At 28.5% G+C, this 11818-nt stretch overlaps 3 protein-coding genes and 1 long non-coding RNA gene across 6 annotated transcripts; 2 read left to right on the forward strand and 2 right to left on the reverse strand.

Annotated features, from left to right (window-relative positions):
- The first annotated feature begins 125 nt into the window (after nt 1–125).
- Nucleotides 126–1693, forward strand: LOC117231201 (protein lin-7 homolog C). 3 transcript variants are annotated; one of them, XM_033489395.1, is made up of 6 exons: nt 126–278; nt 373–411; nt 655–696; nt 934–1046; nt 1138–1383; nt 1475–1693. In XM_033489395.1, the coding sequence occupies exons 2-6, from the start codon at nt 375–377 to the stop codon at nt 1631–1633; spliced, it is 597 nt and encodes a 198-aa protein (XP_033345286.1). In that variant the 5' UTR covers nt 126–278; nt 373–374; the 3' UTR covers nt 1634–1693. The 3 variants fall into 3 exon arrangements, with proteins under 3 accessions (XP_033345286.1, XP_033345295.1, XP_033345304.1); XM_033489404.1 differs by having other exon boundaries at nt 156–278; nt 355–411; XM_033489413.1 differs by having other exon boundaries at nt 160–282.
- Nucleotides 1694–2588: 895 nt separating this feature from the next.
- Nucleotides 2589–7150, forward strand: LOC117231189 (peroxisomal multifunctional enzyme type 2). Its single transcript, XM_033489371.1, has 16 exons — nt 2589–2872; nt 2954–3091; nt 3596–3748; nt 3825–4097; nt 4173–4289; nt 4572–4702; nt 4784–4855; nt 4928–4988; nt 5094–5257; nt 5321–5444; nt 5525–5700; nt 5769–5945; nt 6082–6199; nt 6302–6499; nt 6571–6668; nt 6775–7150. The coding sequence occupies exons 1-16, from the start codon at nt 2809–2811 to the stop codon at nt 6892–6894; spliced, it is 2184 nt and encodes a 727-aa protein (XP_033345262.1). The 5' UTR covers nt 2589–2808; the 3' UTR covers nt 6895–7150.
- Nucleotides 5875–6126, reverse strand: LOC117231217. The gene is made up of 2 exons (XR_004492920.1): nt 6006–6126; nt 5875–5937 (listed from the first exon to the last, which is right to left on the reverse strand). It is a non-coding gene; the product is annotated as an uncharacterized LOC117231217 (long non-coding RNA).
- Nucleotides 7151–7256: 106 nt separating the features above from the next.
- Nucleotides 7257–8880, reverse strand: LOC117231193 (G/T mismatch-specific thymine DNA glycosylase-like). The gene has a single exon (XM_033489382.1). It carries the CDS (start codon nt 8684–8686, stop codon nt 7469–7471), a length of 1218 nt encoding a protein of 405 aa, XP_033345273.1. The 5' UTR covers nt 8687–8880; the 3' UTR covers nt 7257–7468.
- Nucleotides 8881–11818: the final 2938 nt, after the last annotated feature.

Below are 11818 nucleotides of genomic sequence, written 5' to 3' on the forward strand. Positions count from 1 at the left end.
AAATGAGTTATAATTAGTAAATATTATAATAATAATTAAAATTTAAGGAAATCACAAGATTCAAGATACATTCGCGAATTCGCTATTTCTTGGTAGGGAATTATTTTAATGTTGTCAAGTTACTAGATAATCGTGAAAAAACATTTAAATACCTTTCAAGATACCGTAGATTCTTGGCTGACTATAGTTGGTCAATAGTCGATAGATCAAATTGTTGACGTATTTTTAAGTTAGTTTGTGACTACGTTACGATCATAGTTGAAGCAAATACTGTATCTGTAGGTTGTCTAAATTATTTACAGTATATCTTTCAACAATAATGAAATATAACTATCGTATAAGGTATCTTTTAAGATTTTTATTTATTTTCAGACATGGTTACGATGGGCGAACCCCTCACTTTAGCAAATGGTAAATTTCTTCATGTACAGTTGTTTAAATAAATATATACATTTATTTAAATAATATGTGTAATTTTACAACAGATATAAACTGGGCTTAGTATATGACGACTATTTCAAATTTAAATAATCTTGATGAAATATACTCGCTTTAGAATATAAAATATAAAATGAGAAATAATAAATATACAGATTAAGATGACAAAACTAGATTACTTTGAACTGTAATCAAATATTTTATTTTTATTTACAGATGTTAAAAGATCTATTGAATTACTAGACAAATTACAAAAAGGTAATTGATTAAGTGTATTTTATTAACAAAAAGTAAAGGATAAGACCGCTATATGTCAAATATTATTGCAAGAATTACCTTGTTGATGTAGGTCCTCATATTGGTTTCTTCATAATGTTCTTGGTTTAATTTACTTTCTTATGTAGATCATGTACGTCATTTTACTTTGTAATAAATGTTCATTTAGTAATTGTAATTTTAATATGTATATGTATGTTAACTATACAAATCTTTTAGGCGGCGAGGTACCTGCAACAAAATTAGCTGCCTTACAGAAAGTTTTGCAAAGTGATTTTCTTAGTGCTGTTCGTGAAGTATATGAACATGTATATGAAACAGTGGACATACAGGTATGATATATTTACTTATTAGTGATTATATAATTAACAATAGATTTTCCTCCAGAAAATTTAAATTTAATGCTAGTATTAATAATTGTAGGGATCTCAAGATGTTCGTGCATCAGCTACAGCAAAAGCAACAGTTGCTGCTTTTGCAGCAAGCGAGGGTCATGCACATCCACGAGTGGTGGAATTACCAAAAACCGAGGAAGGTCTTGGTTTTAATGTAATGGGCGGCAAAGAGCAAAATTCGCCAATTTATATTTCACGAATTATACCTGGCGGTGTTGCTGATCGTCATGGTGGTTTAAAACGCGGTGATCAGCTTCTCTCAGTGAATGGAGTGGTTAGTATCGCTTTTATGATTTGTTTTGTACCTTTATATAATTTAATACACAAATAGTTAATTTCCTATATTAAATGTACAACTTTTTCAGTGTGTGGAAGGAGAAAACCATGAAAAAGCAGTAGAACTTTTAAAACAAGCACAGAATTCTGTGAAACTAGTCGTGCGATATACTCCACGTGTTCTGGAGGAAATGGAATTACGATTTGACAAACAAAGGGCTGCACGTAGGCGCCAGCATATGCAATAAAAACAAAAGTTGTTATATTTCATTACTTTTTTTCAATGACCATATACATATTGATATCATTTAAATGTTTACTTCATTATTCGTATGTACACTATGAAGTTATTCAAGCAATGACTTATGACATTTATGAGATTTAATTTTAATAATATTTTACAATTATTGCAACTATCGCTGCTTCATATGTTTTAAAAAGATATTGTGTATGAATGTTATATAGTTTTAAGAAATAAACTTGAAAAATAAAGTAAAATCTATTTTTTTTTTTATTTATTTGCTATGAAAGTAAAACAACGAGATATAATTCTTTTAATCATAAAATACCCATTTTTTGTATTATAATCTTAAAGGTTCTGAAGAAGTTATATAACTACTACAGAACAAATAAAAAATAAACCTAATAATTTTACATAATATTAGATAATATTTTACATACTATATGCTATTATGAAATATATTAGAAATAGTGAATGCTATTAAAAATATTGGAAATATAGGAGTACAATTTTATATTTCACCTTTCTCTTACATTATTGCGTGTTAGACAATATCAATACTAAGCTCGGATAAATCTTATGCAATTTTTTATTTTAGTAGTCATAGACATTTAATTAAAAAAATGTAACGTTTAAAAAATTAGATTATATGCATTAAGGCTGAATGCGCATGAACGACATTTTATCACGCGATTCCACGACCATATCTTTCTTTGTTTTCTTATTAAGAATAGGGCCCAGTACAGATGAATGACTTTTTGACGTTGCGTTATATATTTTTTGTTGTTTTAGAAGTTAAAAGCATCAAAAGCAGACATTATATGACGCAGAACGCAATGAGAGTGCAGTGTCAAAGTGTCATTCGTGTGTACCGAGTCTTATAAATATATATGTATACATTCGTAACCATTCACACAACGATAATATGTAGTATGTATTTTCATATATGTATGTTTTGATAATGCAGAGAAACGAGAGGTTTTAATCACTTGATAATATTGGACTTTATATCTCACGATCTGGAGAACGGTGTGTATACTGTAATGTATGTATTTATTTTAAAAAGTAACGAACTTTGAACTACCTTTAATTCTGCAGTTTCATTACGAAGGCAGAAATTTATATATAAAGTCATCACTTACTAGTTTACTTTAAGCAGTTAAATAATTTTGAGCTAGCATAATGAAACAACCAGAAGAATTACGTTTTGTTGATCGCGTAGTTATTGTAACCGGAGCTGGAGCAGGTAATTATTCTTATTTTCAATTTTTAGAGATTAGTTTGCTTATATACAATTTTATTTTGCGATATTTTAATTTGTCCTTAGGTTTGGGCCGTGCATACGCCTTACTTTTTGCTTCAAGGGGTGCGAGTGTCGTCGTAAATGATTTAGGAGGAAGTAGACACGGTGATGGAAAGAGTACAAAAAGTGCAGACTCAGTTGTCAATGAAATTAAAAAGAATGGTAACAATACATTCAGAATTTATTTGAGTACTTTTAATTTTCTATTCATAATTGTATGAGTAGATTGCGGATGAACTAAATGCAGTTTTATATTTCTATGAGCGTAATTAAAAAATGGAACCTGAATTTGTTTCATCTACTAATATTATAAATTTTTAGGTATTTTTATGCGTTGTATGCATTCTGTAGAGTTTAGTATTCTTAAATTAAAATGTATATATTCACAATCTAGTCGTATGAATATCTATTTCTTGATATAAATTTTTATTATAAATTTTTCATTACAATTTTGTAAATTATTAATATAAATCTGCATATCTTAAAATTTTGAAATGAAAGTTTATCCTTTTATGTATTGCTGTGACAGGAAGTATTAATATCTTATAATCTTGTCATTAGTCTCCTTATTGTATAATTTCTCTTTTTAATTGCAGTTGATAAAAGATTTCAATATATATTAGATAACTTTGAAGAAGGAACTATTATTTGTGTTTTTGTAAATAGGTGGAAAAGCAGTGGCCAATTATGATTCTGTTCTTGATGGAGAAAAAATTGTAAAAACAGCTATTGATGCATTTGGACGAATAGATGTAGTTGTTAATAATGCTGGAATTTTAAGGGATAGATCTTTTGCTAAAATGTCAGAGGCTGATTGGGGTATGTGCGATATATATTGTTACTTTAATTTCTATTTCTCCAGATTGCAACTACAATTATTTATATCTAATTTCAGATTTGGTACAAAGTGTTCATGTAAAAGGAGCATTTAAAGTCACTCAAGCTGCTTGGCCTTATTTTGTTAAACAAAATTATGGCAGAGTCATCATGACAGCAAGCAACAGTGGTTTGTATGGAAACTTTGGTCAAGCTAATTATAGTGCAGCAAAAATGGGTCTTATTGGTTTGAGTAATACATTAGCTATTGAAGGCAGAAAGAGAAACATTCATACAAATGTAATAATACCAACAGCTGGTTCTCGTTTAACAGAAGATATTTTACCACCAGGTAAAAACAATACTTGACGTTACATATATCACATTACATCTGAATGTATTAATATTACTTTTATTTATTTTCTAGAGTTCTTTGAACAATTAAAACCTGAATTAATAGCCCCTGTAGTTGTTTGGCTGTGTCATGAAAAATGTATGGAAAATGGCTCTATTATTGAATCTGCATTAGGTTGGGCAGGAAAATGTAAGTATAGATTTAACTAGTTTTTAATGTATTCACTACTATAGTGATGCTAATGTAGTCTTCGTACTTATTTTTGTGTTTTACGAAAGAAAACTGAAGATGTACAAACAACAGAGTGACTAGTGTGTTAAAATTGAGATATTTAATTTATATGAATATTTTTAATGAAAAAGATATGAAGATTATGAAAAGAATAAATAATAAAAAATTTGGTTACTTTAGTACTCTATTTCAGAACTTTATTAATTACAAATAAGTTGATATATTAATATGTATTTTTAGGCCATGTAGTTCGTTCATCAGGATCGACATTAAGGCAAGATTTATCTAGCAATGTCACTCCCGAAGATGTCGAAAAGAAATGGTCGGCTGTTACCGATATGTCAGCTGCTAAACATTTTGATTCTCTTGAAGTACATATTTTTTTCCATTTTATAAAAAGTTTATTTTTTAATGGTTGTTTTGTGATATTTTTACATTGCTACATTTTGCAGGAAGTAACAGGACAATTTATGGTTGCAGTTGATACAATGAAATCTGGAAATTCTGAAAATTCTGGATTAGAGGTAGTTAAAACAATTATCTTGTAACTGGAAGTTAAATATTATTATATTTTATTTTGAATTTTTCTTTTTTAGGACTGTGGCGTCCTTAGACATACTTATAATTACCGGGACATTATATTATATGCATTAGGAGGTATAATTATTAATTTTAATTATAATTACATTAATTGTTAATTATCATTAATCATTACTCATTATTTTTTGGCAATTATAACCACAAAATTAAAATATGCTTTAGTTGGTGCCTCTGTTAAGATACCAGCTGACTTTCGTTATTTGTACGAAAATGACAGCAATTTTGCTGTATTTCCTACATTTTATACTACGTTTGATGCAATGTCCGCCACGGATATCTCCATATTAGAAAAATCTTTACCAAATGTTGAACTAAATCCAATGAAGGTAATTTATTTTATATAATATTTTTAGTATATTAGTATCTTTATGAATTTACTATAATTTCAGTTATTGCATGGGGAGCAATATATCGAAATTCATAAAGAATTACCAACGGAAGCTACGGTCGAAATACGTCTCAAAGTTGTGGATGTATTGGATAAGGGAAAGGGTGCTGTATTTGTGCTGCAAAGTATGCTAATTCGTCATTTTCACAAATAATATTTTGTTCTATGTAAAATGAAATTAACTAAATTTGATTTATTTTTACAGATGAAACATTTGATACTAGCAATGGAGATAAACTATCTACAGGGCAAATGATATTATTTATAGCAGGAGCTGGAGGCTTTCAAGGAAAACGATCATCTTCAAAAATTATACCAACTATCGATGCTCCTGATCGACAACCAGATGCATCGGTTACTCAACAAACAAGTCATGATCAGGTAAAAGGTAATTATAATTTCGATGTATCTACTAATCTTTACTTAAAATATCATGTTCCAATTTACAGGCTGCATTATACAGATTAAGTGGTGATAGAAATCCCTTGCATATCGATTCAAATGTATCAATGATGGCTGGTTTCAAACAACCAATCTTACATGGATTATGTTCTCTTGGATTTTCTGTTCGTCATGTTCTTCAAACTTACGCTAATGGTGATCAAAACTTATTTAAGGCTGTAAAGGTTGGTTGATCAATAGTTATATAATCAATGCTATGATGCACTAAATATGCAATAACTTACTGGCTCTTTTTGCTTCTTCTTATTGTTAAATGAATAAATATTTTATGTAAATTCATATCCTTGATACACATTGCAGACACGTTTCGTGAAACCAGTAGTTCCTGGACAAACATTGCAAACAAATATGTGGCAAGAAGGAAACAGAATACATTTCCAAACATCTACTGTAGAAGGGAATCTACCCGTTTTAACAGGTAAGTTATATATTTGTATATTTGGTGATATAATTTTTGGAATATAATTGTTAAGTATGTATAATTACTATATGTATTAAGCTTTAAATTTTTCGATTGCAGGTGGATATGTTGATTTGAAACGCACGGTATCAATGCAACCAATAATGAAGCATTTATCTGGCAGTGAATCTCTTGAAAGTGATGTATTATTTAAGATGATGGATGAATACGCAAAAGCAAATCCAGAACAGGTAAAGAAAATCAATGGAATATTTCTTTATCACATTTTGGTAAAAGGAAAGCCTGAAGCAACATGGAGTAAGTACATTTGTTTGTGTTAATTAATATTGTCTATACTTTATTTTTAATTCTTCCTCATTGTTCCAAAGCTTTGGATATGAAAAAAGGTGAGGTATATAGAGGAAATCCAAAATCAGGCAAGCCTGATGCAACATTAACTCTTGAGGATGCGGACATGATGCAAATAGTAAATATATGATTCTTTAGAATAATATAATATTAATATAATAAATATAATAAACAATTCATGATAATACACTTCAATTACTATGTATGAATTACTTTGTTTGTAGGCTTTAGGTAAATTAACTCCACAAATGGCGTTCATGCAAGGGAAGATAAAAATCACTGGAAATATCATGCTCACTCAAAAATTAACATCACTCATAACAGCTAGTAGATCAAAATTGTAATATTAATATAATTGGTTAATTAGTATTACGATATATTTGTTATTATATTGAGAGATATATATATATATATATATATATATAATTGTATTTGTTATTAAGTATTTTTATACCAATTTTTATTCGCTTTAAAACTGAGTTATACATATGGTTTGGGATAAAATATAATATAAATATTAATAAACCTGTTTTATATTGCATATTCTAAAAGGTTATATGTATTTGTATATTCAATTTTGAATAAATTAAAATTTCATATCATTCTGAATTTTGATTATTTTCAAGATTAATAATTGAAAAAGAAAAATATTCTGTAAATTTATATGGAGAATAATGTCTTCAATATTTTTATAATGATAAGTTTTATTACCTAAAATTTTATTATTGCCACAATTTCAGTTTTATACAAAACATAATTATAAAAATATAAAATGTAAAGATGTCAATCTTCCATGCAAGAGATATTATACATTTGTATCCTATTTCTATTTTTATTAAATTATTCTAATATTAAATTATATTATAATTAAATTGTATGCTACTAATAACAAATGTTACAAGTTAAAACACGTCCAATCTATTCATCAAAATTGTTTAGTTTTCCTATCAGTCTTTGTTTTATCAAATTTATAAAATCATTAGTGTTATTTTCAAGATCTTTACTTCTAACTGGTTTGTTAGGAAATTTTTTAACAATCTTTTTCTCTTTCCTGTTTGTTTGGCGTTTAGATTTTTTTATATCACTGGTCATAGCTTGATTGTTGGGTTGTTTGATTTTTACATTCTTTACAGCTAGTGATTGTTCTTTTTGTGAAGTTCCATCATTTCCAAAAAATGTTTTTACAATATCTTGAGAAATACATGCCTCAAAATTTTGTGATGAATCAGATTCATCTGTATCAAGTATTTCATCAGTTTTATCACTTTTATCAGGTTCAAGTTTCTTTACAATGAACTCTGTACTATGTGCTATTGCTACATTTTCATCAGATGTATCTAGACATATTGTATCTTTATTAGCAATTCTTCCTCCATGTAGGAATGTAGACATATTTTTTCGCCGCCACATTTTTGACGTTTGTGGAATAAACTGTTTGCATTTTCCTTCGAACAAGAATTCTTTCATATCAATATCTTTGATTTCTCCTTTTAGGAACTGCAAATATTTTTTCAAGGAAGTAAAGAAATGTAATTTGTCTGTCATTCTTGGAAAATTTGCACAACGCGCACTACTTGATGGAGTGACCCAAATTGCAGTTTCATCAACTTTTTCTGGTTGCAATCCAAAATTGAAATTATCTGTTTTATTAGCAAATACTTCATAGATGCATTTGCCATTGAAAACAGCAATCTTTGGCTTATAAAGTTTTAATTTTTCTTCTACAATTTTAGAACCCTCTTTGATCTCTGTACGCTTTAAATCAGCAGAAGACTTTGTAGCTCGAGCTACTATGTTTGTTAAACCAATTCTAAATTGAAGAAGTTTATGATCTTCTTCGTAACTTAAACATCGAGATGTTAGTCTTGATTCATGCAAAAGTTTATAAAAATGGTTACCTGGACCAGCGTAGTATCTACCACGATGGGCTGCCATTAAACTTGGGTTTATACCGACGAAAACTATATCTAAATTCATTTCCAAATAATCTGGCAAAGTATACTTTTGCACTTCTTCTTCCGTTAATCCATCAAACCGGTTAATTTTTTTTCGTTGTTTATCAATCTTTCCTATCGGTGCTTTTTTTAATTTACTCAAAGTAAGCGAAGACATCGCTCTGTACAAAATTATCACCATGGATTGAGAAAAAATATTACGTTATTTCCAAAATATCAATCATACACATTTTGCTTGTTGTGACAAAATGTTTCTAAATTAATTGAGAAGACATTTGAGGACATGTTTCTTTTCATTGTTTTGAATTGAGTTATATTAGATATCGTTAAGTATTTATGTAGTGCCAACTTTGCTACCAGAGGTCTATAATACGCCGAAACACACGCTAGCGGTTCAACTCCGAGTAATTCATACAAATACAACTTCTAATACGATTTCTACTATCCCGGCAGTGGCTAGCAGTCTAAAGTTCAAGACAGATTATGCTACGTAGCAATAAATACTAGTATCTGATAATACATTATTTCGTTGCATACAAAAGTGCTTACAGATACATACTTAATCAACAAAAGTAGGCAACAATTTGTTATATATGATGCTTTATTATCAAATAGATAATATTAGACAATATTGAATTGATAATGTTGACGTTTAAGCTTGAATAAAACAAGGAAAATATAATATTTATTTTTTAGTTTACCTAAAAATATTGAGGAAAAGAAAGTGGCTTGATTGAGGCACTGAATTTATTAAAATTATAGCTCACAAAAAGTAGGAGCTGTTTCTCCGAACATTTTAAGGAGGAAAATTAGAATTTAGGACATTGCCTTTAAAAGTTGAGAAAAGATGCTTTCCATATATATGTATGAAGAATCATGAATTTACAATTAATGCGTTTACTGCATAATACTCCAGTACCTAATAATTTTTACCTGCTGGAGGTATTTGTCGCAACATCCTTTTAAGTACAGTAGGGTACAGTAAGAATTGAGATTCTTAATTGATACATATTGGTTTCAGAATTATTACGTGATCATACTTTTCTAGCTTTAGCTTTCTTTTTAAGATCATATAACATTGAGGGCAAGAAGTCGGTTGAAACGAAGAACGTAGATACATATATTCACAAATATTATTAGGCACAAAGCAGAAACCGTAACCGTGTTAATTATTATTTGTGTTATTCGCATATAAATCTAGGTTTATTTATATTGATTAATCTTATTTTTTAGTTAGCTGAAGTTAATTTATGAAATGAGTTTGCGTGAAAACTGGAATCATTATATATGAAGAGTTTAATCTGCTTTACTTAAATTATAGAGGCGATTTTTCTAAATTGTAATTGTCAAATGTAAATTGTTATTAAAGTCAAAAAATGAATCGCTACATGTACTTTCTTACATATATTGGTAGGAAATTTACAAAATATATTTAGATATATACTAATATTCATGGTATAGAGAATTTATGAGCATATTCAATCGATGCATTGGTTTATCTAAACTCAGCAACCACTGCATATCCTATATCTGTACATATAATCGGATGTAAGGTATGTGCATAATGCGACATATCTGCAGAGGTACAGATAATATGTATGTAGGTACACACTACACAGCGACATAATGTATTCTCACGTACAATTTCTTACCGAATTCTGTATATACATAACTAGGCCAAGCTATAGCTTTGGAAAGATAGAAGCTAGAAAAAAGTTACTAGAAATTTTATGCCAGAGAAAAGAAGACAAAAGAAGATGGTATTAAATGATCATGTGGTGCATATATATATGTGTGTATGTACAGAAGTGGAGGTGTTTTATAGAACTGAAGATTAGCTTTAATTTTTTAAATAGAATCATATTTTTTAAAAGATATTTCAAGCTTAAATTTGAGAAATTTTGCATGTGTTATATGTTCATTATCTTCTTTAACGCTGCCTACATTTAAATAAATTTCGATAAAAAGTTCTAATTTGGATATAATATTTTATGTTGTAGTAATTCTTTTATAGATAGATAGAACATATAAAATTGATTCGAATATATAATCCAATACATACATCCAATATCTCTTTTTAGACAATAATATTATCAATAATTTCTTATATCCGATTTTTATGAAATTGGATTCACGAGTATTCATTCATTTTATATAGGTCAATATTTTAAAGCGATTAAGTTTATAGCTAAAATTTAAAAGTTTATAATCCGTTTTACAATACCCGTTGTACTATGAATTATGCATGTGTTATTTTGTAAGAAAAGACAATTACAATTTTTATCAGCCATACAAATATAATTGTAAATATCTTTATATTACAAATTAATATATGAATAAATTGAATTATTTTATACTACAAATTGGATTCGATATATATATATCCGATTTTATTATTAGTAAAATAAAAGAATTATCTGTACCTGTGATCCACAGATACACTATAGAAGTATTACACTTTTACTCCACAGTTTAGCTCTCCCCAATTTTGTTCGTTTGTTTAAACCGTAAGCCATGTGCACGAAGAGCGAATGGACACATTTTGCAAGAGGGAAACGAGTACAGTATCGTACGATCATAGTGTAGCACATAATTAGGTGGATGTTTGCACAGCATATCTGCTAATCTAGCTGCCAGAACTCGCGATCGTGTCCAAATCGTGTTAGTCTTTCGGTCTAGCGAACATAGTCGATATTTAAATACAACACACCTTATCATTACACCAGCCAAATGATTTGTGCTTTTCTTGCATCGATAAGTAATATTGTATAATTTACCATCATTTAATTTTGGATCATCTTTGTAGCTTGAATCATGTAGTATTTGAATTCTTATGCAAAATATATGCAACTATATAAATATATTATATAATACACTATTATATATATTATATTATTTATATTATATATATTATATATTATATATTATTATATATTATATACTACATAAATATATGCAACATAAATCCAATAACAAATACAGTGACATGCAAATATTTTTTTGTATATATATATAAAGGTTTACATACACGGTGGGGCGGTAATCATAGTACAACCGAACAGGGAATGATTTTACGTGAAAAGATGTGTGGAAAATATGGAATAAAATTTTTCCACGTGACACTCCGTTTCTGAGAAAATCGAGTTGTCAAGTATACTTTAACTTGACTAAGTACAGGTTATCTATAAATATGCAACAAGCAGTAGGTCATTATACAGAAATGTAAAATAAAATGTTTCCGTTGAAGGCCTCATTTTCGAGAAAATAACGTTTAAACATGTATAATTGAAAACGAACTAGCCTGATGTGTATG

This window comes from Bombus vosnesenskii, unplaced genomic scaffold (assembly GCF_011952255.1).
Source record: "Bombus vosnesenskii isolate JDL3184/JDL3185 unplaced genomic scaffold, Bvos_JDL3184-5_v1.1 scf7180000013263, whole genome shotgun sequence".
NCBI lineage: Eukaryota > Metazoa > Arthropoda > Insecta > Hymenoptera > Apidae > Bombus > Bombus vosnesenskii.

What these genes read in the sequence shown, in the direction of transcription:
- LOC117231189 (XM_033489371.1), top strand. Translation starts at nt 2,809, where the DNA reads ATGAAACAACCAGAAGAATTACGTTTTGTTGATCGCGTAGTTATTGTA. An exon ending in CAATGAAATTAAAAAGAATG is followed by an intron (nt 3,092 to 3,595) that starts GTAACAATACAT and finishes TTTTGTAAATAG; the next exon opens with GTGGAAAAGCAGTGGCCAAT. An exon ending in TGCTGTATTTGTGCTGCAAA is followed by an intron (nt 5,445 to 5,524) that starts GTATGCTAATTC and finishes TTATTTTTACAG; the next exon opens with ATGAAACATTTGATACTAGC.
- LOC117231193 (XM_033489382.1), bottom strand. Translation starts at nt 8,686, where the DNA reads ATGGTGATAATTTTGTACAGAGCGATGTCTTCGCTTACTTTGAGTAAA.
- LOC117231201 (XM_033489395.1), top strand. Translation starts at nt 375, where the DNA reads ATGGTTACGATGGGCGAACCCCTCACTTTAGCAAATG. An exon ending in ATGAAACAGTGGACATACAG is followed by an intron (nt 1,047 to 1,137) that starts GTATGATATATT and finishes TAATAATTGTAG; the next exon opens with GGATCTCAAGATGTTCGTGC. An exon ending in TTCTCTCAGTGAATGGAGTG is followed by an intron (nt 1,384 to 1,474) that starts GTTAGTATCGCT and finishes CAACTTTTTCAG; the next exon opens with TGTGTGGAAGGAGAAAACCA.